The following is a 27,061-nucleotide window of genomic DNA, read 5'->3' on the forward strand; positions in this document are numbered from 1 at the left end:
CTGTGCCACAGGCGCTGGGAAAGGTGGCGTGAGCGAAGGTCTGGAAGATCCTTAGATCCAGTGCCTTCCTGGAGCAAATGGCTGTCTTCTTTCAAGTTCACCGGAAGCAGACCCTGACAGCAGGATTGGAGTGTAGGTAGTTGATTTGGAGATGATCCCAGGGAACACTGGTAGCAGAGTGGGGAAGTGAGGTGGGTAGGGGAGGCAACCTATAAAGAGCATGTTGGGCTGGGCATGTGGTGCACACCTATAATTCAAGCTACTTGGAAGGTTGAGGTGGGAGGATAACTTGAAACCAGGAGTTTGAGGCTGTAGTAAACTGAGATCATGCCACTGCACTCCAGCCTGGGTGACAGAGCAAGATACTATCTCAAAAAACAAACAAACAAACAAACAAACAAAAAAAAGTGTCAGCAAGCCGATTACCAGCATGGGCAACTGGGGCCCAGTCCCGCTGGGGAGCTGGGAGCCCATCTACAGCAGGGGCCCTAGAGTTGTTCCCTGCCCCAAAGGGTGAGAAAGCCAGGGTTATTTATCCACTGACCCCCAGGAACCCCAGAGGATGTGGGTGTTGGGACCTGGAAGATACACGGCTCAGGCTGTTTTGGAGAAGGATCCCTGTGCTCCTCTTGGCTGGGGTGAAGGATCTGCTTGCCTCTGACAGGGTCATGTGGACTGGGACAGCGATCCCTTCATCAGGACAGGTGGGACCCAGACCAGAGGGGCTGCCACATCCTCCAGGCTCCAGGCTCCCTGGGAACCCCCAGTAGATCCTTGGGAGTCAGAATAGACTGACCCTGGGCCAGATGGAGATGGACTTTCTCACCTTCTTTGCAAGTGGGAGTTCAAATATGATTTAGAAAAATAATGGAATGTGATGTGTGGGGAAGAAAATCCTACCCAAATTGTGGCTGGGAGCTGGGATGCATGAAGAGCTTCCACACAGCCCTGACTCTTGGGGGCTATTTGAGAAGGGTCACTGACCCTGGCGTAAACACCTTGTGCAAGGTTGTGGCCTGGCCCCTCTGTGTCCCTCTTGGCCTGGCAGATGTCCCTGGCTGCCTTTCTGGGCTGTGAACCGTTCCTATGCCTGTTTGTGCTCTCATGATGAGCGATGCATTTTCCTGGAATGCCTACCCCATCCCTTTCTGCAAGGACACTTGTGTAACTGAAGGGCTCTGGGTACTGGGGCAGGCCTGGGGTCTGGAGAACAAGGGCCCTATTATCTGTCCCAAGTGTTCTGACATCAGTGAGGCCAGAAAGACAAGGCAGTCCTGCATTGTCTGAGCGGGATGGTGCTTTGGTGATAAGGCCTAACACTCCAGAAGCCAGGGAACAGCAGTGATGACATCACCCACAGACGACGTGGTCTGAGTACCTACCATGTACCTGGAACTGTTCTCTCATTTACTCCTCACCAAAGCCCTCCAAGGCGGAGACAATATCTCTCCCCATTTTAAGAAGGAAACTGAGGCCCACAGTGGGGAAACCACATCCCAGAGTCAAAGAGGCATGAAGAGGCCAGGCCAGAGCTCCCAGCCTAGTTCATGTGCCCCCAGATCCACATTGTTGAGAGAGTCCTCTGCCCATCACACTGCCGAGATCAACAAAATATATGTCCCCACCCTAAAAGCCATCCCACCAAAGACGGTCTTGAGGCCGACATAGAAGGCAGGAGGGAAGAGCTGGCTCCCTGATTCCTGAAGCCTGGAGAGGCAGTCAAGTCCACAGACATCATTCGCAGGTGGCCTGATGTGGTCTAGACAGCTCAGACATCACCCAGATTGGCTCAGATGTGCCTGAATGTGACCTGGATGTGGCTCAGCCATCCAGTCCCCAAGCCTGCCGGGGGAAAGATGACTCCGGTGCCAGGACAAAGAAACTCCAGACTGCAGGCATCACAGGCAAATGTTTATTGATTGCAGAGAGGGCTGGTCTGCAGAGAGGGCTTATCTACAGAGCTCGGACCCACACTCCCAGCTGGGACCCAGCCTGCCCTGATGGCCACCATCCAAGTCTTCACTGGGAGACAGGAGAGCAGGGTTTCCACAAGGAGGCTGGGGTAAGCACAAGGGCATCCTGGAATTAGAGGGGAAAAGTCAGAAAACAGGTTTCTTTAACCTCTTGCCTTGTGGTTTATGCCGGTTTTGTCCTCCACAAGGTGACTGCTGGCATTGGGGAACCATGACCCTGAACCCACACATACAGAATTCTTGGAAGGGTCAGGGATGGAGGGTCTGTGTGTGAACATTAATGCCATGCCAGGTCCTGACGTCATCTCCATTTTGCAGATGGGGACACTGAGATTAAAGATGGCAAGCCCCTTTCCAGAGTCATGCACTCAGTAGGTGGCAGGAGTGGGATTTGTACTCAGCACCTGCCTTGATTACCCCCTGCTTTGGGCCCATCCTCTGCATGAGCTAATGACAGGAGGGTGCCCATCTCAGTTAGCAGGCATTTACTAAGCATCTACTGTGTGCAGCCATTGAGTACAATGGGGAACAGCGCAGATGGGAACTCCTTTCTTCTTGGAGTTTGGGCTCCACTCTAGAGGGGGAGAGATGCCCTGGAGCCTGGCATACAGTGATGTGGGCTATTCTTCTTAAGGGTCATATTTGAGAGTGAGGGTGACACTGCCATAGCCCCTCTCCCCAGCAGATGCCATGGAAAGTCATTTGCTCACTAAGCATTTATTGAACACCTACTGTGTGCCAGGCCTTATTGAACAGTGGGGACAGAGGCATGGACAAGATGGACATGATCATGGCCTTGAGCTGAGACCATCTGGCCACATGGCATGTGTCTGCATGTGTGTATGTGTGTGTATATGTTTGCGTGTATGTGTGTGTGTATGTGTATCTGTGTGTATGTAGGTGTATATAGGTGTATATGTGCGTGTGTCTGTGTGTGTGCATCTCAGGCCTATGCGGTACCTGCCCTGGATGCTGCCTCAGCTCCTGGCCTCCTTCCTCATCTTTCCTGGAACACCACCAATCCCTGCCTCAGGGCGTTTGCACTGGACATCTGATATGGTTTGGATCTGTGTCCCTGCCCAATTCTCATGTAGAACTGTGGCACTCAATGCTGGAGGTGGGGCCTAGTGGAGGCTGCACAACCGTGAGCCAATTAAACCTCTTTATGAATTACCCAGTCTCAGGTATTTCTTTTGTTTCTTTTCTTTTCTTTTTTTTTTGGGATGGAGTCTTGCTCTGTTGCCCAGGCTGGAGTGCAGTGGTGTGATCTTGGCTCACTGCGACCTCTGCCTCCAGGGTTCAAGTGATTCTCTTGCTCAGCCTCCTGAGTACTGGGATTACAGATTCCCGCCACCATTCCTGTAATCCCAGCTACTCAGGAGGCTAATTTTTGTACTTTTAGTAGACATTGGGTTTTGCCACGTTGGCCAGGCTGGTCTCGAACTCCTGACCTCAGGCGATTTGCCAGCCTCAGCATCCCAAAGTGCTGGGATTACAGGTGTGAGCCATTGCACCTGGCCTCGGGTATTTCTTAAAGCAGTGCAAGAACGGCCTAATATTCTGTCCCTCTGACAGGACACTCCTTCCAGCTACCCACAGGGCTCACCCCTCACCTCCTCAGGCATTGGCTCAAATGCTGCCTCCTCAGAGAGGCCCTCCCTGACCCCCTGTCTGAAACAGCACCCCTTCCCTGACATTACTCTCTCCTCCTGAGCCTGCTTTATTTTTCTTCTCAGCCTTCCTCCTATATATCTGTGTCTTCTGCTAGAAGGCAGGCTCGACAAAGATGGGAGTGTTTTCCGTTTGTTCATTTCAGTGGCCTCAAGCACTCAGAAGCATGCCTTCCGTATAGAAGACCCTCAAAAAATATTTACTGAATTACTGAATGAATGAGTGAATGAATGAATGACAAGGGGTGGAAAAAGTGTACTGATCCCAGACTAGGAGAGTCCCATCCTCAGCACAGCCAACCTTGTCACTTGCAGATGAGGAGGTGAGGCCCTGAGACGGGAAGGGACTTGCCCAGGTCACCTACAGGCTGGGATTGGAGCACAGGCCCCACCTCCCGGCCAGGGCTCTCAGTGGCGGCTATGCCCTCCCTGGGGCAGGATGTCTAGGCCCACACCCCACTCACCTGGGTCAGTGAGGATTCAGTTGCCTCAAATCCCAAGGCCTTCACCATCGACACTGGGACCCCAGATCTTAATTTGCCTGAAATAGCAAACATGGTCAGAAACTGGTGGGCCTGGGGTGAGACTGGGCAGCCGGGGGGTAGGCTCAGGGTTCCTGAAGGGGACCCTGGGCCTGGCAGGCCTGATCAGACAGCCCCCTCTGCCTCTGCTCACCTGTTCTCTGGCCCCAGCATCAACCCAGCCTCATCTACCCTGGCTTTGCCCCTGGCACTGGCTTCTGGCCCCTCGCAAAATGCAGTCCTCACATTCTCTCACACTCTTGCTCAAGAACCATCAGGGCCTCCCATCATCCCCAGCAGAGGTTTCTATACTTTGAGATTTTCTAGTCTAATAAAATAAAGAAATTAAAAAGGTGGAGCTGCTGTAGGTTACCAACTCTTCCCACCTCCACAACCCAGGGCTAAATTGGAGTGATTTCACCTTCTCTCTGCTTCTTCCGCCAGTAACAAGTAACATGCCAAAGACGGCAGTGGCTAAGAAATGTTGAGCACTGACTGTGCCAGGTACCCCCTGATTTGTGCTCTAAAGAAGGTACTCCTATGTCCCCATTTTACAGATGGAGAAACTGAGGCTCAGAAGGATCGTGCAGCTCAACCAAGGCCAGGCACCAGCAAGAGGGGGAACAGGCCTTGAACCCAGGTCTGCTGCAGTGTCTCCTGTGTGCTCTTGTTGTCTGCTTACGTCTCTGCCTCCTTCCAGCCCTGTGAGGCTGGGCCACTGTGTGGCTCATCTTTGCAAGCCTAGCCTCTGGCACTAGCAAAGGAATTGGGCTGGGAGGACAGACGGGGGAGAAGTCACTTCCAGCTGGGTGAGTGAGAAGGCTCCTGGGAGGAGGCGGATTTGGAAGTAGGCTCTGAGGGGTGGCTGGGAGATGAATGAAAGGCGCCCCATTCATGGAAATGAGGGCAGGGCAGTAAAGCCAGGCCTGGGGAGAGGGGCACAGATGGCAGAGGTACACACCATTCTGGTTCGGCACCAGGACGGAGAGGAGGATGTCTGTGATGATGTTTTTCAGAACGTCAGGCTGTGAGAGAGAGAAGGGGCACTGTCACCCTGGCTGAGGACCCGAAGTTCCCACCTGCCCCGGTCATTCATTCCGCGTGGGCACAGCTCCTCCCCATGGGTGAGGGTGGCTGGTGGAGATGCAGGAATTCCAGGTCCCCTGCTGGTCAGAGCTGTGGGGCTTCCCAGGGACCAGGGGGCTGGGGTGGGGCATGAACTGAGCCGCCCCTGGGGCCTGGTAGGTGGGGGGATTGGGGTGCACTGGAGAATGCCTCATCCTCAGTGGCCCCACCGCTCTGCTGCAGCTGAATTTGCCCTGAGGGAATGTTGCCCTGCATTGCCTGAGCTCCTGGCTTCTGAAGGGAAGCCAGAAGTCATGATTTGCAGGTGGAACTCTTCCTGTTTTAAATTGTTAGTCAAAAATGGTGAAAAACAAATCAGAAAAACCAGAGAAAACACACCAGACTGAGGTCTTGGGTTCAGTCTGACTCCCAGCAGGAAGGGGCGATCTGGGATACTGAGGCGCGTCTACGTGCACAGAATGAGATTGTGAGTCAAGGGCACTTGTTTTCTAATTCAGGATCAAACTTCACTGAAAGAAAGTGTGTAGGCTGGGTGCAGTGGCTCATGCCTGTAATCCCAGCACTTTGGGAGGCCAAGGCAGACGGATCACAAGGTCAGGAGTTCAAAACCAGCCTGACCAACATGGTGAAAACCTGTCTCTACTAAAAATACAAAAATTAGCTGGGTGTGGTGGTGTCTGCCTGTAATCTCAGCTACTCGGAAGGCTGAGGCAGGAGAATCACTTGAACCCGGGAGGCAGAGGTTGTAGTGAGCCGAGATTGTGCCATTGCACTCCAGCTGGGAGACAGAGTGAGACTCTGTCTCAAAAAAGAAAAGAGGAGAAAGAAAGTGTGTATCTGTGAGTGGAAGTGTGTGTGTATGTGCTCTCAGCTGTGTCTGACACACAGTGGGTTCTCTGTAAACACTCGAGCTGGGAATTTGAACTTTTGTGGAGCCCGGCCAGCCCCCCATGGTGCTTCTTTGGGGACCTTGTTCCAAGCAAATCCTGGGCAATGTCTCTTTGAGAGTGGACCATTCCAGGCCATCCTTGGTGCCCTCAGGCACCACCTGTTAACACTTACTTGGAACCAGCCAATCCCAGAGTTCATCAGCTTAATCCGATCAGAACTGCAATGGAAGATGCCTATGAGAATGGCTCCTGGAGTCCCACTCATTCACCATCCATTCATTCAACAGCGATTTACCGAGCACCTATTATGCGCCAGGCACAGTGCGGGCTCTGGTGATGTTGCTGTGAACCACATGAAGTCCTTGCCTCGTAGAGCTTGCACTCTAACGGCAGGGGTGGGGTGGGGTGGCATGGGGTACACAGAAAACAAACAGCAGTCCAAGGAGCAGAAAAATCAACCTCAGGAGTCAGGGCTGTGGTGGACAAGGAAGCCCAAGCTCCTTCCAAGGGTGTCCTAATTCCCAGCTCGACAGCTTGTTGCTATGTAGGATTGTGGGCACAGGGCAGCTAGGCAGTCTGATTTGACATGTTCACAACTCGTTTATCTTAAAAAGCCCAGCCCTGTGTGGGCTGATGGAAACAGCCCTGGGCCTGACTTGTCCCCAGAGGCTCCAGCTTGCAGGCCTGCACTCACTCGGGCCACAGGAAAGCAGCGAGATGGGAGAACAGGCGGGGTGTGAAAGGCAGGTGGAGCTCTGCACTTCTGTGCTGGGTGACGGTCACCGCCACGGCCTGGGAGGTGCCCAGAGGGGGCTGCCCTTAGCCTGGGGTTTGCCTGTGCTGTGGCTGCTGCAGAGGCCGCTTCATTTTCTGCTCCATTCCCTCTCATTCAGTCCTTGTCAGCAGGAGCGTCCGGGAAGGACCTCCCTGCCCGCCCTGGAGCAGCCTTCACCTGACAGCCACACAGTGGGTGTCTAAAGAAACCCATGGTCACGGGGCGGGACTCATTTCCATCAGCAGAGTCTTCACAGTGATCGGTGTGTTTACCTGATGTTATTCAAGTTGAGCATTAGTCGGTCGTCTTTGGTGTAAAACTGAGCCTCCGAGCTGGCTTCCTGCAACGAGAGAAGCCCAGACCCCATTGCTCTAAAGAGGATCTGAGTGTGGAGTTAGCGGTTCTGCAGGGAGGCTCTGGGGTCTGAATCTCAGTTCCTGGCTCTGTGACCTTGGCAAAGGTCTTGACCTCCCTGGGCCTCACTTTCCTCATCTATTAAATGAGATAGTCCTTGTACCCACTTCCCATTTAGCAGACGACAATCTAGGCTTGTTGTGGGGGATGATGATGATGTGATGATGGCAGCAGCCACTAGGCATGGAACCCTTCCTGTGTGTCAGACAGTGGTTTCAGAGCTGAGATAATCATCTCCTTGATCCTCACAACCCCGTGAGGAGGGTCCTGTCATTGTCTCCTTGTTGAGGTGAGGAAGTGGAAAGCCGAAGAGAGCCAGCAGGCCCCTGGTAAATGCTCACCACTGTTACTACTATTGGAAAGGTGTAAGCCACGCCAGCTCCCAAATACACGGGCTCCAGAGACATATCAACTTGACCTCTGGGCTGGGTGACCCTCAGGGCAGCGAGCTGGGTCCAGCTCCAGGTCAGCTGCACCCAGGAAACAGACTTGTCTGGCTGGCCTGGGCTCAATAGGCCAGAGTGCCTGCCCGGGTCATGGAAGGGCCAGGCCATGGTGCAGTGGGGCTGGCCTGGGCAGTCCACTCCCACCGCAACTTGGGTGGTGGGCTGAGGGTCAGGATTCCCTTCCATATAGAGAGCAGAGCACCATGCCGACAACCCCAGAAGGCACCATTTGTGAAAGGCATCCTGAAATTGTGTGGTGAACAACCTGCACAACTGCACACAGTGACCCTGTTGTAATTAGCTTCCCACTCTCTACCAGCTACTGTCCTGACTCTTTGGTTAAGCATGGATGGCCTTTTTTTTTTTTTTTTTTTTGAGACAAGGTCTTGCTCCATCACCCAGGCTGGATTGCAGTGGTGCAATCATGGCTCACCGCAGCCTCAAACTCCTGGACTCAAATGACCCTCCCACATCAGCCTCCTGGGTAGCTGGGGTTACATGCGGGAGCCACTGTGCCCAGCCAATTAAAAAAATTTATTTTATAGAGACAGGGTCTCACTATGTTGCCTGGGCTGGTCTTGAATCCTGGTCTCAACTGATCCTCCCGCCTCGACCTCCCAAAGTGCTGGGATTACAGGTGTGAGCCTCCACGCCTGGCCTGTGGATGGCCTTACTTATCCAGCACCCAGTCATGTGCCCTGCCTCATGCCCTCTCCTTTGCCCTCTGTAGAGGATGTGGCTGGTTCCTTGCTCGGAGTCCCTTCCCTCCCCTGTGGGTGTTGCCTCTGCCAGCTCGCGGCTGCCCCTTCTCTGCAGAACTGCCCTTGCACCAGTGGAGGCGCCCTGCTAGGGGACAATGTTCCTCCTATTCCTGGGGGCTGTTGGTGGCCAGTGACTGACATGGGACTGCCTGACACAAGTGGGGCTCGCTTGGTTAATGCAGGCTCAGCGCAGTGCCGTCCATGCTCCAGGGCTCTTGCGGGACTGAGCCAGAGCGCGGCCCTGGCTGAGATGGCATCTTTGCTCCCCCCTTCCCCGGCCCCATCCTGCTTCCTTCACGGCTCCTCTCCCAAGACCTCTTCCCAAGTAAATCCTCCTACAAGGATCTCTGTCTAAGGCTCTGCTTCTAGGATCCCTGTCTAAGATACCCTCCTACTAGGCTTGTCATTGACTGACCCCCACCCCATTCCTCCACCTGCAAGGTTCCCCACACATGGAAGCTAACTGAGATCCAAGCTGCTGGGGTTATGGAGAAAATCACCTACGAACTTCCTTGGAGATGACTTAGTTCTGCTGATGCTTCAGAAGAGGACTTGCCCCTCCCCGTCTGTGGTTGCATGGAGCCCCCACTCCCCTTACTCTAGTGTGTATGTGGCCCAGCTCAGGAAGTTTTCATGTTCCATTTTTCTGGACACAATGATTGGCTCAAGAATGGGCAGCTGACTCAGGCCCATTCAATGAGAGTCAGCCCTGAGTCGTTTGCTGGGGCTATGGAAAGATAGGTTCTTCCTGCTAGGATTGCCAAGCTGGCAGGATATGAGCCTGATGCAGCCTGGGGCACTCCTGTGAGGGAATAGCTTGTCTGAGGTTCAAGGCAGCACAGAGGAAAACAAGGCTGCTAGGTGGGAGAGAGGAGAATGAAGAGGATATTGTTTGAGCACCTGGATCCAGCTATTCCTGAAGCCAATAACATCTAGACTTTTTAGTTATAGGAGCTAATACAATTCCTTCTGTGCATACGAGTTGAGTTTCTGCCCAGAGATCCCTGACTAATAAAGTTACAGGGCTAGAATTGGGTCCCCAAAGCTCCTGGCTCTTGATTCAGAGCTCCCTGTCCCCTCTCCCTGCTAAGTGATGAGACTGGTGGAAATGTTTAACAAAGCAAGAGGATGAACAGGGGAAGTGGACAGAAGGGTCTCCCTGGTTGCTGCCAATATCGCAGACGACTGAACTCACGATGCCCACGGTGAACAAAGGGCGGAGGGCTTCACTGGAGGGAAACACTTCCAGCACAATCAGCTGGGCCACCTTGGCACATCCTTGGTCCATAAAAAACTGTGGAGTGTCCTGAGTTAGGATCTTCACAATCTGGGTGGGCCCCAAAGCATCTGCAGCCTGGAAGGACATCAGACCCATATGTGGCCACCCAAATGCCCACCATGGCCCACAGGCCCCATGTGGCCTGGCTCCTGCCCGCCTTCCTGGCCTCCCTGCTCCCTCTCGTGCTCCAGCCACCCTGTCCTTCTTGTAGTCTTTGGTCTCCTGTTCCCTCTGTCTGGAATACCCTTCCCTTCAGGGAGGCCTCCCTGATGGCCCAGACTATATCAGGGGCCCACAAACTTGTTTCTATCAGAACACCCTTCGATATAGAGAAGGGTTCTCATGGCCCCTAGAACCTGTCCTGAGTTACTGCACCTGTAATGGAAAGACTATCCATGTGCTGATTTGCTTCAGGTCAAACTGGCCTGCTAGACGGAAAGCTCTGTGAGGACAGGGATGTGGTTTGAATGTCCCAGTGCTGGAATGAAACACTAATCCCACACAGATTCTCCCTCGCAGAAGCCTGTGTCCAGACCACAGCAAACACCCTCAAGCTGCGGATGGCAAACGGACCAACCTCTGCACTAATCAGCCTGATGCTTGACTTCAGCCGACGGGCCAACTCAGGAAGCTGAGGGTGAGAGGAGACAGGGAAGGTCAGCTGGAGGGCACAGGGAGGCATGTCTCCCATACCCCAGTGCTGGGAGGAAGGTTTCCCAGACCCCAGAAAAGCTGGGTGGGCCCAGTGACCCAGGCCATGTGTCTGTCATTGGTGGAAAAATAGCCCCTAGGCCAGCTTCTATGGGGCATGGGGTCCCGCTGGCCTGGACTTTTACTGTGGGCTGGTGATGGCTGTGGGTCTGTGGGCAGCTTCCTGATCTCAGAGGATGTTAAGAGGTGATTTCATTCTACTGCAATCATGAATGTGCTAGCTGGTGACCACCCCCCATTTTCTCACCATCCCAGTCCCAAGAGCTTGGTTATCGGTTGTCTGTCAGCTGACCTGAAGTCCTGACATCCTCCCAAAATGTTGGACCAACCCTTTTCCCCTCTGGACCTCAATTTCCCCATCAGTCATCCGGGAGGAGGTGGCATGATATAGCTGACTGGTGGTGGTTATCTGCTGTGCCCTGTTAATAAGGATTCCAAAGTTGTGTCAGCATCCAGACTCAATAGGAGGGAGAACCCTGATCAATTAGTGATGTCTGCCATGAGTGCCACCGTGGTGAGTAGTGGGACAATTGCCATCCCTGGACCACTCAGTATCTGAGATGTATTTACCATCCCTGGACTACTCCATATCTGAGATGTATTTATCACCTCTGGACTACTGCATATCTAAGATGCCCTTTGATTCCACAGGACAGTCATTTGGTAGAGGAAAAGGTGCATCAGATTCCAGGGAGCAGAACCATGACTAGGGCTGGATGTTACATGGAGGATTCCCGCTTAGCAGCACTCTGTGTTCAGGAAATTCCTATGATGCAGCCTGAGCGGCCCTATTCTCTGTCTTGTGCTGAAGCTTACCACAGAGTCCAACAGGACCATGAATTCTTCTGGAGGGAGCGCAGCAGCCACTGTAGCTTTCAGTATGTCCTGACTCATGATGAGGCTGAACTGGGTGTTGTCCAGGGTGGGCACTGTCAGCGAAGTTGCAGAGTTATTGAACCATTTGGTCACTTTTCCCTGTGAGTCCAACAACTTGGCCTGAGGAGACAGAGCAGGAAGTGGGCTGAGAATTTTAACTTACAGCCTACCCAGCAACAACCTACAAGGAAATGACACCATTTGGCCTCTTTTCTTTCTTTGCATTTGTTGCCAGGAAGCTTAGCCTGGAGCACAGGTGCCAGGAAACATCTACTCCATCTTTGTCCCTTGGATAATCTCTGATTTTTATTTTTTAAACTAGATAGCTACGTTTTTTCCCCCATGCTTCAACTTCTCAGCTACCTCAACCCTTTGGATGAACAGAAAATTCAAAACTGCAATAAAATGGATGAAACTATTTGATGCCGCCATTTTCCCAAGGATCCGTATAAACTAGTCTGGGGGCTGGGCCTGGTGGCTCATGCCTGTAATCTTAGCACTTTGGGAGGCTGAGGTGGGAGGATCACTTGAGCCCAGGAGTTCGAGACCAGCCTGGGCAACATCGTGGAACCTCATCTTTACAAAAAATACAAAAAATTAGCAGGGTGTGGTGGCGGGTGCCTGCAGTCCCAGCTACTCAGGAGGTTGAGGTGAGAGGATCACTTGAGCCCAGGAGATCAAGGCTGCAGTGAGCTGTGACAGCACCACTGCACTCTAACCTGGGTGACAGAGGGAGACTCAGTCTCAAAAGCTGTTGTGGTGACTTACGCCTGCAATCCCAGCACTTTGGGAGGCCGAGGCGGGCAGATCACAAGGTCAGGAGTTCGAGACCAGCCTGGTCAACATGGTGAAACCCTGTCTCTACTAAAGACACAAAAAATTAGCCAGATATAGTGGTACGCACCTATAATCCCAGCTACTTGGGATGCTGAGGCAGGAGAATCTCTTGAGCCCGGGAGGCAGAGGTTGCAGTGAACCAAGATTGTGCCACTGCACTCCAGCCTGGGCAACAGGGCAAGATTCTGTCCCCAAAACAAAACAAAACAAAAAAACCCAAAAAAACCCAAACCCGGTCTGAGATTCATGCTGCCCTTTGGGGCATCCAGCTGCCGCATGGGTGTGCGGCTCCACATGGTACAGGGAGCTGATAGTTACTGGACACTTCCTGTCTGCTGGGCACTCTGTGGTCTCATTTCATCCTCTCCTCAGTGACTGTTATGATTGGCATTTTGCAGACAAGCAAACTGAGGCTCAGGAGGTGAAGGAACTTGCCCAAAGTCACACAGCCAGGGAGTCACAGAGCTGGGAGAGAAACTTAGATCTCTGTTTCTTGATCCTTGGCTTTTGTTTCAAGGTTGTCAAAGGTTTGGGGACTGGCAGAGACTTGCCTGAGAGAAAGGTTGAGGACCCTGCGTGCACGCTCAGGCCCTGGAGCAGGGAAATTGGGGGTGGAGGGCAGATCTGCTGTGTGGTTGTTCTTTGGCTTTTGGATTCTACTGGCTGGCTTTTCTCCCTTAGCATGGCTTGCCTAAAGGGCACGTGTTCAGCCTGCAGTGATTTTTCTACCTCTCAGCCTGTGTGTCCTAACAGTGACCAGGATTTTCTCTAATACAGGTTCACGCTGTCTGACTCCTGGTGGTCAGGGAAGGGCAGCGATGTCCCCACTTCACCCTCGAGGTCCTGGAACACTCACCCCCAGGTAGAGCTGAATGGTGTCGCCGTTGATGGCAGGAGACAGAAGGTCAAACTCCAGATGGTCAGTGCTGAGGGGAATGGGCACTGCTCAGGGATGAGAAGAAAGTTCTGTGAGAGTGGAGGACAGTACTGGAGGGGCAGTGGGGGGCTGCTTCCAGGTGGAGCTGTACCGCTGCACGGGGGGCAGGGGGGAGCAGGCAGTGATGATGTTGATAGTAATGATACAAACAATGATGCCAGTGACTGGCATTGATGGAGCATCCGCCACATGCCATGTGTCAGCTCGTTCATCTGCGTGATAACCTTAGGAGGTAGGCACTATGATTACCGCCTTTTACAGATGGGGAAACCAAGGCTGAGGAAAGCGAATTGACCTGTTCACAGCCACACGAGGAGGGCATGTGAACCCAGTCGGCTTTATGCCAAAGTCCGGGTTTGGAACGAAACTCAACTATTGCTTGTAATGCTCCACCGCCCCCCACCAGATTGAAAGCCATGTCCCCCACTTGGGAGGTTCTGGGTCTGGACACCCTGTGAGCACCCGGATCTCAAGGAAGCTTAGCTTGGAACTCAGATGCCTGGTAACATCTCCGCCAAAATTCAATGGGCTCCTCTGCTCCCCCAAAGATCTCCATTTCGCGTCAGAATTCCCCACTTGGCCACCAGGTGGCTGAGGATGCGGAGCCTCCTGCTCCAGATAGACCTCCGGGCCCACCCTCAGGGCAGCAGAGGAGCCTCAGTGACCTTGGCTAGTCTCTGCTTGTCTCTGAATCTGTTTCCTCGTCTTAAAATGAGGGTATAATGCCCGCTGGGGCAGCGCCTGTACTAAAATTGGAATGACACAGAGAAGATGAACATGACTCCTGTAAAAATTATTTTAAAGAAAGAAAAAGAAAAAAGGAAAGAAGCAGTAGCAGAATAGTAATTCCTGCCTCATGTATAGAACTGGCACCTTGTAACGGCCCAATCTGAATCACACCCACTCAGAACTCAAGTCTTCCCCATGATCAACTGCTCTGTGAGCCTGGACGATGACTTAACTGCTCGGACCCTGTTTCATCAGAGTGAAGTGGGGTCATGACTGCTCTCGCATGGAGTTGTCTGAGGAGTCAGTGAGACGGTGCCTGTGAACACCCAGCGGGGGGCTCGGCTCATGGCAGATGCCCTGTGGGTGCTCAGTGCACGCTCATGCCATTCTCTTCTCCCCTTTCCTCTCTGGTCGCCCTTGGAATGAGCCTCTTCTGATCCCAAGCAGCAGTTGGTAGGCTCTTCTTCTTCCCTGCCAATTTCCACTCTGGGGGCCTGAGCAAGGCAGACTGTGGAAGTGGGGGCAGAAGCCTGTGTCCTCCCATGTCTGCTACTCCAGGGGAGGGAGAAATGACCTCCTTCCATCTTCCCCCTTCAATCATCTCTGATTTTTATTTTTTAAACCAGATATCTCAGTTTTTAACCCATGCTTTAAATTCTCAGACACCTCAAACCCTGGATGGAGGGAAAATTCAACACTGCAGTGAAATGGATAAAACCATTTGATGCTGCAGTTTTCCAAAGGCTCCATAAAAACTAGTCTGGGGGCTGTGTTTGTGGCTCATGCTTGTAGTCTTAGCACCTTCCATCTGTCCATCCATCCATCCATCCATGCATCCATTTAGCATGCATTTGTAAGTGCTTCTCTGTGCCGGGCGTAACACCTGCTACGTGCCTGGGACTTTCCTGTAGACTTTTATTCTGCACTAACAATCCTATGATATAGGGATGGTTAAGCCCCATTTGATAGATGAGGGAACCAAGGATGAGGAGGTAAAGTAGCTTTCCCAAAGTCATAGAGCAAGTCAGGGGCAGAGCTGGGATTTGAACTTGGGGTATGCATTGGCCTGACAACTGTACACATAGTAGGAGCTCATAAAGTCCTAGTCATGGCAACTTTCTGTCTGTGCATCTTGGGCAGGAATCAGCTGTTGCTTGTCTCACCTGCCGCTGGGCCCGAGTTGCAACTCAGGCCTGACTTGGGGAGGCCTCCCCTTGGTGGAGTCAGGGTCTGGAGGCCAGCTCCATTGTAAAGGAAAAGGCGGGAGAGAGAGCAGAGCACCTACCTTTCACCAGCTGCAGGAGGTCTGCATACACATCATTGAAGGAAGCCTCGATCACGGGACACAGCTGCAACAGCATAAATGAGGGGCTCCATCAGGGAGGGGCCAGAATACAGCCACACAGCAACCTGTGCCTGGCCCACCCAGCCTGAGTCCTGCTGCTGTGCCCATGGCCACCTAGGTTCCATCCATGGGTTGAGGACTCATTGGTGTGTCTACTCCAGCCTTCAGGACCATCTGGGACCTTTTGCAGTGGTTGTGCCCCAGGTGTGCTTAGCCTGCTATCAGCCCTCCCTCCCTGACTCCTTGTTTTGCTGGGCGCAATGGCTCATGCCCATAATCCCAGCAGTTTGGGAGGCCGAGGTGGGTGGATTGCTTGAGGTCAGGAGTTTGAGACCAGCCTGGCCAAAATGATGAAACCTCATCTCTACTAAAGATACAAAAAGCCAGGCGTGGTGGTGCACTCCTGTAATCCCAGCTACTCAGGTGGCTGAAACATGAGAATTGCTTGAGCCTGGGAATTGGAGGTTGCAGTGAGCCAGTATTTCGCCACTACACTCCAGCCTGAGTGACACAGCAAGACTGCTTTAAAAGAAAAAAAAAAAAAAAAAGTTAAATGGAGAATTTGTTTCTTTGTACAGCAAGTTCCTACTGAATTCCTGCCACATGTCAGATTCTAGAACAGAGGCCAGCAAGGCAGACCCCACCTGACTCCTGAGCAATCTCTGTGCCCTTTGTGGCTTTAGAAACACATCCCTTTGCTCACCAAGCAATTCTCTTCCTGAAATTGCCAGCAGTCCTCAACAGGGGGCAATTTTGTCCTCAAGGAGACACTTGGAAATTTCTAGAGACACTTGTAGTTGTCACAGCTTGGAGGGGATGAGGATATTACTGGCATCTGGTGGGTAGAGGCCAGGGATGCAGCTACACATCCTCTGTGCACAAAGAATTATCCAGCCCAAACTGTCAGTAGTGCTAAGGCTGAGAAACTCTGATCTAACCCAATGCCACCCTGAGCTGTTCTGCTTAGGGAGAAGGTCAGACATTTGACTCACTTTTCAGGGCAGTGCTCCAAGACTGTTGAGGACATTTTTGTCTTGTTGACCCGCCCTCTGTCCTCTCGAGGTGTGACAATGCACTGGAGAAATGGTAACTCCTGTGAAAAACCGTTCCCTGCTCCTGGCTGCACTGCCAATCTAGAACCCAGAGACATGGAAGAATCTCGGCCCTGAGACCCCAGCAGGCACCGCCAGGGGTTTCTCACCCAAAAGGTGTTCCCGGGGCAGCCTCTGCCTTTTATCCCATGATTCCACATCCTTCGTTTCTACCAGTGCGTCTCAACCCTGGCTTCACAGTAGAGTCCTCTGGGATACTAGGACCTCAGCTAGACCAGTTACATCTGAATCTGGGGGAGGGCCGAGCCATTAGTATTCTCTAAAGCCTTCTGAGGTTCTGATGGCTCTGATGTGCAACCAGGCTTGAGACCCACTGGAAAGATTTCAACAGTTTTTTATTCTTTCTTTCTTTCTCTTTTTTTTAGATGGAGTATCACTCTCTCACACAGCCTGGAGTGCAGGTGCAGTCTTGGCTCACTGCAATCTCTACCTCCCGGGTTCAAGTGATTCTCCTGTCTTAGCCTCCCTAGAAACTGGGATTACAGGTGCCCACTATCATGTCTGGCTAATTTTTGTATTTTTTAGTAGAGATGGAGTTTCACCATGTTTGCCAGGCTGGTCTCGAACTCCTGATCTCAGGTGATCTGCTTGCCTCGGTCTCCCAAAATGCTGGGCGTGAGCCACCAAGCCCAGCCTAGCCAGATTCTTTTCATGCATCTTATGGAATACTCACGATTATATAAAGCAAGTCATCCCATCATCCTACTTTTATTTATTTATTAAAAAAATTATTTTTTTGAGATAGAGTCTCTCTCTGTTGCCCAGGCTGGAGTACAGTGGCATAGTCTCGGCTCACTGCAACCTCCACCTCCTGGCTTCAAGTGAATCTTCTGTTTCAGCCTCCCCAGTAGCTGGGATTACAGGCACGCACCACCACGCCCAGCTAATTTTTGTATTTTTAGTAGATGGGGTTTCGTCATGTTGGCCAGGCTGGTCTCGAACTCCTGACCTCAGGTGATTCACTGGCCTTGACCTCCTAAAATGCTGGGATTACAGGTATGAGCCACTGCACCTGGCCTCAACATTTTCTAAATGAGCCCCTACCAGATGCTCACCTCTTAAATTTTGTGCCTTTTCCCTTTATGCCAGATAAAATATTCTTATGATTATCATATCAAATCTAGTGAACATTGCAGATTTGCTGAAGATAAATGGAATGTTGGTTTGTTCACATTGTTCTTTCTACTTAGCTTTTCACCACTAAAGACAGATACTATGCAAGGAGCATTATATAATTTCAAGTTTTTGTCATCTTTTCTAGTGGAAAATATATTTTTGACTATTAAGGTGTGATGCTAGATAAAATACGATTTTGCTGGAGGCTGGGAAGAAAATTTACAACTGAGTCCTACTTTATGAAATTCCCACCTTGAAACACAGAAATAAAATTATTCAAAGAAAAAACACATTTTCTTTCTTATGTAAGAAAATTCCAATGTTACCAAATTTTCACTTTTGGATTCCCTTAAAATAACTCCCTGGATATGTACATTTGCTAACGGGTCAGGGTCTCAATATTCTAACTATAAGAAGCCATTGTCTTGAACTTTGATATCATACAATTAATCAAATTCATTGTTCATTATATTCATTATATCACACAATTCATTAATTCATTATATTCATTCCCTCCCTTTTTCTCTATTCTCTCTCTGTTTTTCTGCATGCTCTTCCAAAAAAGTGCTGGAGAAACGTAGCTTGAATTGGGCTGAATCAACATTGCTTCTGAAGTTAACCTTTTAAGATCTTATTTGAGTTTTATTTATTGATTATTCCCTTATTTTTCCCTGGCCTCTTTCATAGTAGATATTTAGACTGTTAAAATAATGGATCTTCCTTTGACTACACATGCTACTCATAAATTTTACTAGTGCAGAAGCAGAAGTAGAAAATCTTTAACTCCAGCTTAACAGAGAAACAAATATGTAATTCTATATTGTACAGCTGATGTATATTTCACAAAATGGAGATGAAATGTTTTACTGTATTTTTCTTGAAGGGAAGGACATGGAAGCCAATTTGGAGAAAAATAAAAATCTCCATTGTTTTAAAGTGCTCCTAAAATCGCATTGTTTATATAAAGCATTGTGTTATTTGTTTATTTAGTTTTTGGGACAGGGTCTTGCTGTGTTGCCCAGGCTGGAGTGCAGTGGCATAATTGGGACTCACTGCAGCCTCAACCTCCTAGGCTCAAGTGATCCTCCTGCCTCAGCAACCTGAGTGGCTGGGACCACAGGCATACGCCACCATGCCCAGCTATTATAATTTTTTATTTTTTGTAGAGATGGGGTTTCTCTATGTTTTTCAGGCAAGTCTCAAGCTCCTGGGCTCAAGGGATCCTCCTGCCTCGACCTCCCAAATTGCTGGGATTATAGGCGTGAGCCACTGGCCTTGGCCTAAAATACTGTTTTAAATATTGCTACTGTCATTTTAAAGTCCTCTTTACAAAACCACATTATTTTAAAAAGAATTTCCTGGAATGGTTTTGTAAATTATTAAATACAATGTACCTATCTAATAATTGTAAGTATTACATAATGACTTCGAAACAGATCTGATTTAAAGGCTGACACCAAGTCCAGCCTCATAAAAACACTGGCGCATGTGGATGGAGGTGGGAAGGGAAAGAGCTCCTAGATGAAAGTAAAGGGATTATGGGTATTTTTTTCCCAAACTGTTTCAGTTATTACATCATCTTTTCAAAGAAAAAAAATCGCCAGGCACAGTGGCTCATGCCGGTAATCCCAGCACCTATGGAGGCTTGAGGAGGGCGGGTCACCTGAGGTCAGGAGTTTGAGACCAGCCTGGCCAAGATGGCGAAAACCCTGTCTCTACTAAAAATATGAAAATTAGCCATGCATGATGCTCGTCTGTAATCCCAGCCACTTGGGAGGCTGGGGACGAGAATTGCTTGAACCCGGGAGGCGGATGTTGCAGTGAGCTGAGATTGCGCCACTACACTCCCTCCTTGGTGACTTTGTCTCAAAACAAACAGACAAATAAAAACAAAAATTAAAGAAAAAAAGTCTTATTACAAGAAATATTAGCTGTTTGACAAGGTGTTTTGAGCTTAGAAGAGGGGCTCATTGTTATGAACACATCTTGGAATTTACAGTGGAAATCACCGATCAATGTGGGTGAATTCAGTTTACAACGTTTTAGTATACCTGTGACAAACAGGGACAACTAAAGTGAGAGTCACCTGTGTTCACTGACTCAGAAAAATAATCCAGTAGGACCTGGTGGATGGTGCAGCCCTGAAGACCACAGCCAGATTGATATGTGACAGCGGTATGCTAGAGCCAGCTTGTACTAGCTTTAGAGAGCCACTTGTTAAATTTCCACAAATTGTTTGAGCTGGGTGCTAAGCTCAGAGATTGTTAAAAATTAAATATATAAACTTACAGTTAAATAAATTATATTAAAACAAATTTAATAAAAGCTTAAAATGTGTTGCTTCCTAATTATTTTGCTGCATTTTACTACTATGTATTACTCCTGAGGTCATGCGTATGTATCTGTTTGGTGGAAATACACAATCGTGTGCTATCGTACATGTTTTCCCAACTCTGTTCAGTGACATCACACTGGTAGACTAAAATTGGCCCGTAAGGGAGTATTTCTACCAGGGAAATCTGCAAAACTGCAAATCAGGGTTGCCTCCCCTCAACAACTCCTCCAGAGACAATTGTTAAAAATTTCTCAGCACCTCCACTGTTCAAGGGCTCCAGGCTGACTTTGAGCAGTCCCATGAACTTGACCTCAACCGTCGGCCTGGGTCAATGGCCCATCCCACTCCAATACCCTTTGCTATCCAGCCCCAGACAATTCTTTCAGCAAAGCCCCCCCAAGGAGACTCCAGTCACTTGGTACCAGCTTGCAGTTCTACCCAAGCCCCAAAGGGGGCAGAATGTCCACGAGAGGCCCTGATGCCACTTACCTGGTTTTTCACCAGTGTGGGCAGGGCTGGCACTAGGAGATTCATCACCTGCTGAGCTAAGGAGTTCACCAGGAGGGAGAGCCTTTCAGGGAGGAGAGCAGGAGAGACATCAGGAAGGGTCGGAGATGATCACCCCTCTATGTTGCAGAGGGGGAAACTGAGTCTAGGGGAGGAAGGAACCTGCCCAGGGTCGCACGACTCGTTAGAGATGGGGCTGGGGGCAGCCCCTGAGCCAGGTGTAGGTGGTGGCAAAGAGTTATCAGAAAGCAGCGGCTGGGTGTTGTCATTAGAACTTTGTGCTGGGCATTGGCATGACAGGAGCTGGCATTTCTCCCTGTCCTGCTAAGAAGGGAAGGGGGGCGCCATGTTTTTGGGCACTGCCATGCACTGTGCACTGTTCTAAGTGCCTGATGGCTGTTGCCTGATCAGTTCTCTCACCGCTGCCTGGAAGGTGTCATGACCTGCACTTTACAGGTAAGGAAGGTGAGACACAGGGCGGCCACTTGGCCACCATCACCTGGAGAACAAATGAAGAGAATGCATCCCCCTGACCCAAAGCCTTTGTTTTTAACCCTGGCTCTACCCACGCCTGTCCCGGGTGTTTGGAGGGGCTTCTAGGGCTCCCCCTTCAAGATCTGTCCCACCTCCTGGTGTCATGCCTGAAACCCACCAGCGTTGCTTCTGACCTTGATGTCCTGAACTTCCTTTGGCATCACAGATTCCCTGGAAGGAGCCCCAGATCAGGAATCAGGAGGAGATCACTCCCTTTCTTTCTCTAGGCCTCAGCGTTCTCCATTTGTAAAATGGGGGAAGTCCACCACCTGGCTTTCCTCCCAGGAAGGGTGTGAGCCCAGCTGGTGGCCAGTGACACTCACTTATGCAGCAGTTGGATACGCAGGGTCCCGTGGCTGGTGGCACAGTCGCTGAGGACCAGGCGGGTGGGGCCGCTTGCACTGGTGTCCATGCGGATGATGGCTTGGGCCTCAGTCTCCATCTGGAACTCCACGATGGTCTTGACCAGGGGCCTGGGGGGTGGAGGCACCTGATCGTGTGAGCACCAGCCAAGCCCGGGCCGGAGCAAACCTGCCATCCGTCCCTGACCTCTGGCTCTCATCCCCTTCCTCAGTCTCCTTTGCTGGTTTCTCCTCATCTCCACCCAACTGCACCCCAGCATGTCCCAGGATCAGTTTTCAGATTCCTTTCTGGTTTAAATCCCTTTCATCTGCTGACAGCTTCTAAATGTTCACCCAGCCGGCTACTCCGATGTCTCACGGGCATCACGAGTTCAGCACACGCAACACTGGGCTGGCTCTTCCCTTAGACCTGCTCCTCACATGGCCTTCCCTGTCTTGGTTACTGACCACTCCATCCTGCCAGTGGTGCAGGCAAAACTCGTGGAGTCATCCGCGACTTCCCCTCTCCCCTCGCATACACACACATACTCAGTTCACCAGGATATCCTGATGTCCCCACCTACGTCCAAAACACATCCAGAATCCAGTCAACTCCTCAGCACCTCCCTGCCCCAAACCCTGGTCTAAGTCATCGTCGTCTCCTCCTGAATTGTTGCAGCAGCTTTGGGATAGCCTTCCTGTCTCCATTCTTGCCCCTAGAAAGTCTTTTATTTTTTTTTCCCATAGCAGCTAGGAGTCTTTAAAAATGTTAAAGCACATCTTGTCCCTCCTCTGCTCAGAATCCTTCCTGGCTCCCATCTGACTCAGCAAAAGCCAAGTCCTTATCTTCTCCCACAAGGCCTTGCGTGATCTGGCCTTGGCTGCCCCCCTCTCTCTTTCCCCTGTCTCTGCCATTCTTTGAGCAAGGCGGCACGCTCCTGCCGCAGGGCCTTTGCCCTTGCTCTTCTCTCCACTCAGAACTCTGTTTTCCAGACATCTGCAATGTGGGGGTGGGGGACAGGGAATGAGCAGATGAGCCTGTCAAGCCTACTGTACTTGATGATGGGGACACTCACGTGTTTAATCCAGCCACCATGTCCAGGGGGATCCTGAGTAGCAGCTCTTGGTCATTGGCCGAGGGCTTCACCTGCAGCTGGAGGATGTTAGCTGTGGTGACCTTCAGCCTGGACGGGAATCAGGAGAGATCAGAATCATGCTTTCTCCTCATTGTTCCCAAGCCTACTCCCTCTCTATCTTTCCCATCTCCCTGGGGTGCTTGGGCAGCAGTGGGACCCTAGTCCTGTCCAGTTCTCTCCAGACGGTCTTGCCTCCATCCTTCCCTCCACCCTGCTCACAACACTATCATGGTGCCTTCTCTTCTAGGCGGTGAATCCCAGCTCCTTGAGCTGACTCATAAGACCCTCTGTGGCCTGACCCTGCTGATCCCTTACTCCTTGCCTTGAGGTTTGAGCTCCAGCATTCTGACTGCCTGTCATTCCTTCATGTCTTTGCCCAGGCTGATTCCTCTACCTGGATGCAATTTGCTTCTTGTCTCCTGGTGACCATTGAGTCATCAGCTCAACAGTCACCTCCAGTGAGAAGCATCACCTCATCCTTTCCCTTGCTCTGGGTTTTTTTTTTTTTTTAAGACAGAGTCTCACTCTGTAGCCCAGGCTGTAGTGCAATGGCGTGATCTCGGCTCACTGCCACCTCTGCCTCCTGGGTTCAAGCGATTTTTCTGCCTCAGCCTCCCTAGCAGCTGGGATTATAGGCACCCACCAGCATGCCAGGGTAATCTTTGTATTTTTAGTAGAGACAGGGTTCTGCCATGTTGACCAGGCTGGTCTCGAACCCCTAACCTCTGGTGATCCATCCGCCTTGGCCTCCCAAAGTGCTGGGATTACAGGCATGAGCCACCGTGCCCGGCCTTGCTCTGGGGTTGTTATATTAGGGTTTCTGCATCATTGTATTACGTTCTTGTTAACTATTCTGGGAGCTTCTGGAGGGAGAGGCTTGGTTTGATCCATTCTTTGTGATCTGACACAAGTCGACGCTTGCAGACCTGCTGACTGAGCATGCAGAGTGTGTCCTGGGCAGAGGTGTGGGCAGGGGCTAGCTCCTGGTGTGGTCCCTCTCCACTCACCAGATGATGTGCTTCAGGATGTTGTTCACTAGGCTGCCCAGCACAGGAATGCCCCCAGCTGGCTTCTCCCGCATGGCACTGAGCAGCGGCAGCTGCTGCAGGATGCTGGTGGCATGGTGATCCTTCAGCTCCTGTGTCAGCTCTGGAGGCAGACCCCAGGAATTAGGGCCGGGGAGGAGGGGCAAGAAGGAAGGCTTGGTGGGGGCTCCAGGCGGGGGAGAGGTATCACTTGGGGCTCCCTGAGATAAGGCGAGGGTGCAGCCATCTCTACTGTGGTAGAGGTCAGGACCAGCTTGCCAGTCCCCACAGTGTAGATGTAGCCTTGAGAATAGTGGCCCAAATGGGTCGTTTTCACATCAGGAGTGAGGCTGCGGTCATTCACATGCCTAAGCATTGCCAGCCTCTGTGGGGAGCGTCAGCCACTACACACAGCACTTGGACCTACATTCGTCCCCCATAGTCAGTGGCAAGCACTTCCAGGGCCAAGAGGCAGGGAACCTACAAAGCCCTGTTTGGAGCTGTTTTGCTGCCAGAGCACACTTGTTAACAATTGCCTGGCATCCATATTCTACAGGTTTATGGTCCAAAAGCCTCAGGTGCTGAGCAGAGGAAGGAGGGGCCAGGACAGAGGCATACAGGTCAGGAGCCCTGGATTCTGGTCCCAGCCATGAGCAGCTGGAGCCCATCTGGCTCCTGTGCAGAGCAGGTTAGAGGTGCTGGAGAGCTGACGCCCCAGAAACAGACCTCAGCCAGTGATTGATGAGAGTTGGTGTATCAATACCTCAGCTCCCTCACCCCTCAGTCAGGATGGCTCAGATGTGTGTCCCTCACTGTGTTTCAGAGCTCCTGTGTTATAGCCTCTTAGCTGCAAATCCACCCACTTTGCCTGCTGTGGTAATGGAGCTGGGCCCTGTGAATATTTCTTCTTTGCCATTTGGCACAATGTTAAGCCTTTTCAGTGGAGGCTCTGGAGGGGTGTGGGGGAGGAAGGGGCTTCCCCTCATGGCGCTGGTGTGCTCCTCTTACCAGGTTCCTATGGTGCCACTGCCCAGTGGCTTTTGCCGAGTGAGTTCTGCGGGCACCCTGGCTAGCTTCGAGGTGGTTTCCCAGAGATAGCTTCCCCGTGAGTTAACAGCAGGCCCCCTCCTCCAGGGGCAGCTTCCCAGAGACTTTCATCGGCTCCCTGGCAGGTAGTTCTCTGCCCACTAGCCTCAGTTTGCCAACTGTGGCCCAGCTCTGGCCTGGGACAAGCCAGCAAGCTTCTCGACCACAAGCTGGGCTTCAACCACACCCTCTGCAGTGAGGGCTGGGGAGGATTCTTTGCCTGTAAGCTTGCTCTGTCCTTGGCTACCCCTTTCATCCCTAGGGTATCCTTTAGAGCTCGCTCTCTCTTCCCTCTTCCTCCAATCTCCTGGTATACTTCTTTACATTAAACTTACCTGTTGGGATGACTGTGTGGTTTCTGTCTTCTGATTGACCCTAACAGATGCAGTTGCTAGGCAGGACTGAGCTCCAGTCCCCACAGTGGTACCTGGCTTGGAAATGCTCGGGAGGCCTTCCCTTCCCTGCCTTGCCTCCCCACACTCCTGTAGGTGTTTCTGGGATTACCGTCAAAACCAACCACTTGCATACAACTCTTTTAGGAGAGCCTAAAGCATGATTATTCATCTCTAAGCTCCTTCTGGCTGAAATTCTGCAGGCTTGAGCTTCGTAGTTTGGACCCAGCCACGTCTGCCTCCCTCCAGCTTCCCAGAGCTCGCTGCTTCCTGTCCTTACTTGGGACTCCATCCACTGGCTACAGAGCCTGTTGGGTCCGCAGGACCTGCTCCTGCCCCTGCCCCTGTGGCCATGACCCAGGCCCTAGTCCCCTGAATGCAGAGGTCTGGTCCTCTGAGTGCTCAGGTGGCTCTCCAGAGCTGACAGATGAGTCCCCTCTAAGGGAATGACACTTTAGAGCAGTGGTTCTCCATTGGGGTGATTTTGTCTCCTAAGAGACATTTGCCAATGCCTGGGGACCTTTTTGGTTGTCACAGTTGGGTTAAGGAGGCTGCTAAGCATCCTGCATGGCCAGGACACCCCCCCACAATAAACAGCTGTTTGGTCCACAGCATCAGAAGTGCTGAGTTGGGAAGTGTGGTCACAGTATCCATAAAGCTCTAGTCAATTCCGGTGACCCAGTGAGGAGAGGCTGGCCCTCTTATTTGTGTCCGAGGAGGAAGCCAAGGCCCAGGGACGGGCCCAGTGCCCCCGCGCTGGAGAGTGAGACATTGTGCCTGGGACCCAGGCCGCCACACTCACAGTCAAGGGTCTCTGCTGTGGGGACAAGGAACACGCTAGGTTTAACTAAGAGGGGGTGCTCTCAGGATGGAATTTCAGGTGAGGGCAGGGGGAGGGGCAGCTGCGTCACTGCATTCAGTGGTTGCATACCCCTTCTGCTGGCTGTGGAAGCTCAGGGTTTTGGAATTGTGGAATTTAAGAAGGGAATCTTGGAATCGTGGACTCTTGAGATCACAGACACTCCAGACCTTTACAACTCACTCATGTTCGCCCAAGTCCTGGGGTTTCAGCCATGCCTTGCACCGCCCCCGTGATGAGGAGCTCTCTCTTTCCTTTGGGAAGCTGCTCCACCTTCCCCCTTGTCTTAGGGCGGCCAGGTCCGGAGGGCCAAAACTTACTTTCTTTGATGACTTTTGGACCGAGGATGAGAACCCCAGTGGGGCTGAGGGTGGCTTGGATCAAGGTGGCTGCCAGCAAACCACAGAGAAGGGTGAAGGTCCACGGGCCAGCCATCTTCCCAGGCGTCAGAGAGCAGCAAGTGGCAGGTGCCAGACCAGACCTGGGTGAGCACAGAGAGCCCTGAGGCAGAGAGGCCAACGGCAGGCCCATGACACCTGGTGACCTGGGGCACGGTGTCCAGGAGAGGCTGCTGAGTGCAGTGGTTAACTGCCTGGGCTAGCGTGGCCTTCGGCAATCAACATACCCTCTTTGTGCCTCAGTTTTCTTATCAGATAAATGGGCATGATGACCCCTACTTCACAGAGTTGAGGGATAAATGAGTTAATATCTGGAAAGCATTTAGCACACAGTGTCTTTCACATGGTAAGCACTTGGAATAAAAATGTTAGCTATTTCCTTACAGAAAATCCAGCAGCAATCCTCAGAACAGAGCGCTTCTGCTTCCTGCGTCCCCCATCCCTCAGTCTGACACTTCAAACCCCCTATGGTCCCTTCTCCGCTGACCTCATTTCCTGCTTTCTCTCCCCTTGTTCTAGCAAGTTCCAAGCGGTTGGAAGTTCCCAGAACATACTCTCTTCTCTCTGAGTCTGTGCCTTTGCTGTGGCTCTTCCTGCTTCCTGGAATGCTTTTCTCCTCCCATAGCTCCCTGATGAATTCCTATTCATCCTCTAAAACCCTGCCAAGATTTTTCACTTTCTCTGTAAAGCTTCCCCTGTCCTGCAAACAGGGACCCCGGACCACACTTGGCGAAATGCTGTCCTGGGGCCCAGGACATGAGGTTGGAGGCAGGAAGGAAACGAGGAGCCACGTAGGACTCAACGTTGTGAAAAAGCTGTTTGTTTAATCCACAATACTAGGGGGGCTGGTAGGGGTTGCTGAGTGGTTCCTTACAACCAGGGAAAAAAGGGCAGAGACAGAGAGAGAGAGAGAGAGAGAGAGAGAGAGAGAGAGAGACAGAGAAAGAGAGACAGAGAGACAGAGAGACAG

General features: G+C 51.5%; 1 protein-coding gene across 1 annotated transcript; it reads right to left on the reverse strand.

Moving 5' to 3' along the window:
• Positions 1-1,890: 1,890 nt before the first annotated feature.
• Positions 1,891-26,164, reverse strand: BPIFB1 (BPI fold containing family B member 1). The gene is made up of 15 exons (XM_032295247.1): positions 26,014-26,164; positions 23,339-23,480; positions 22,272-22,379; positions 21,178-21,327; positions 20,303-20,384; positions 15,191-15,254; positions 13,096-13,181; positions 11,343-11,522; positions 10,393-10,446; positions 9,732-9,890; positions 7,188-7,255; positions 6,313-6,358; positions 5,126-5,189; positions 4,108-4,184; positions 1,891-2,079 (listed from the first exon to the last, which is right to left on the reverse strand). Exons 1-15 carry the CDS (start codon positions 26,126-26,128, stop codon positions 2,020-2,022), a joined length of 1,455 nt encoding a protein of 484 aa, XP_032151138.1. The 5' UTR covers positions 26,129-26,164; the 3' UTR covers positions 1,891-2,019.
• Between the last annotated feature and the right edge of the window lie 897 nt (positions 26,165-27,061).

This window comes from Sapajus apella, unplaced genomic scaffold (genome assembly GCF_009761245.1).
Source record: "Sapajus apella isolate SASKATOON/1434 unplaced genomic scaffold, GSC_monkey_1.0 scaffold33, whole genome shotgun sequence".
NCBI lineage: Eukaryota > Metazoa > Chordata > Mammalia > Primates > Cebidae > Sapajus > Sapajus apella.

Bases quoted from the DNA above. Each gene is read 5' to 3' on its own strand.
- BPIFB1 (XM_032295247.1), bottom strand. From the start codon at position 26,128: ATGGCTGGCCCGTGGACCTTCACCCTTCTCTGTGGTTTGCTGGCAGCC. The intron at 13,182-15,190 runs GTAGGTGCTCTG...ATCCCTGAGCAG, and splicing joins CCTCCTGCAGCTGGTGAAAG to TGCCCATTCCCCTCAGCACT. The intron at 7,256-9,731 runs GTGAGTTCAGTC...CTCTCGTTGCAG, and splicing joins CTTTGTTCACCGTGGGCATC to GAAGCCAGCTCGGAGGCTCA.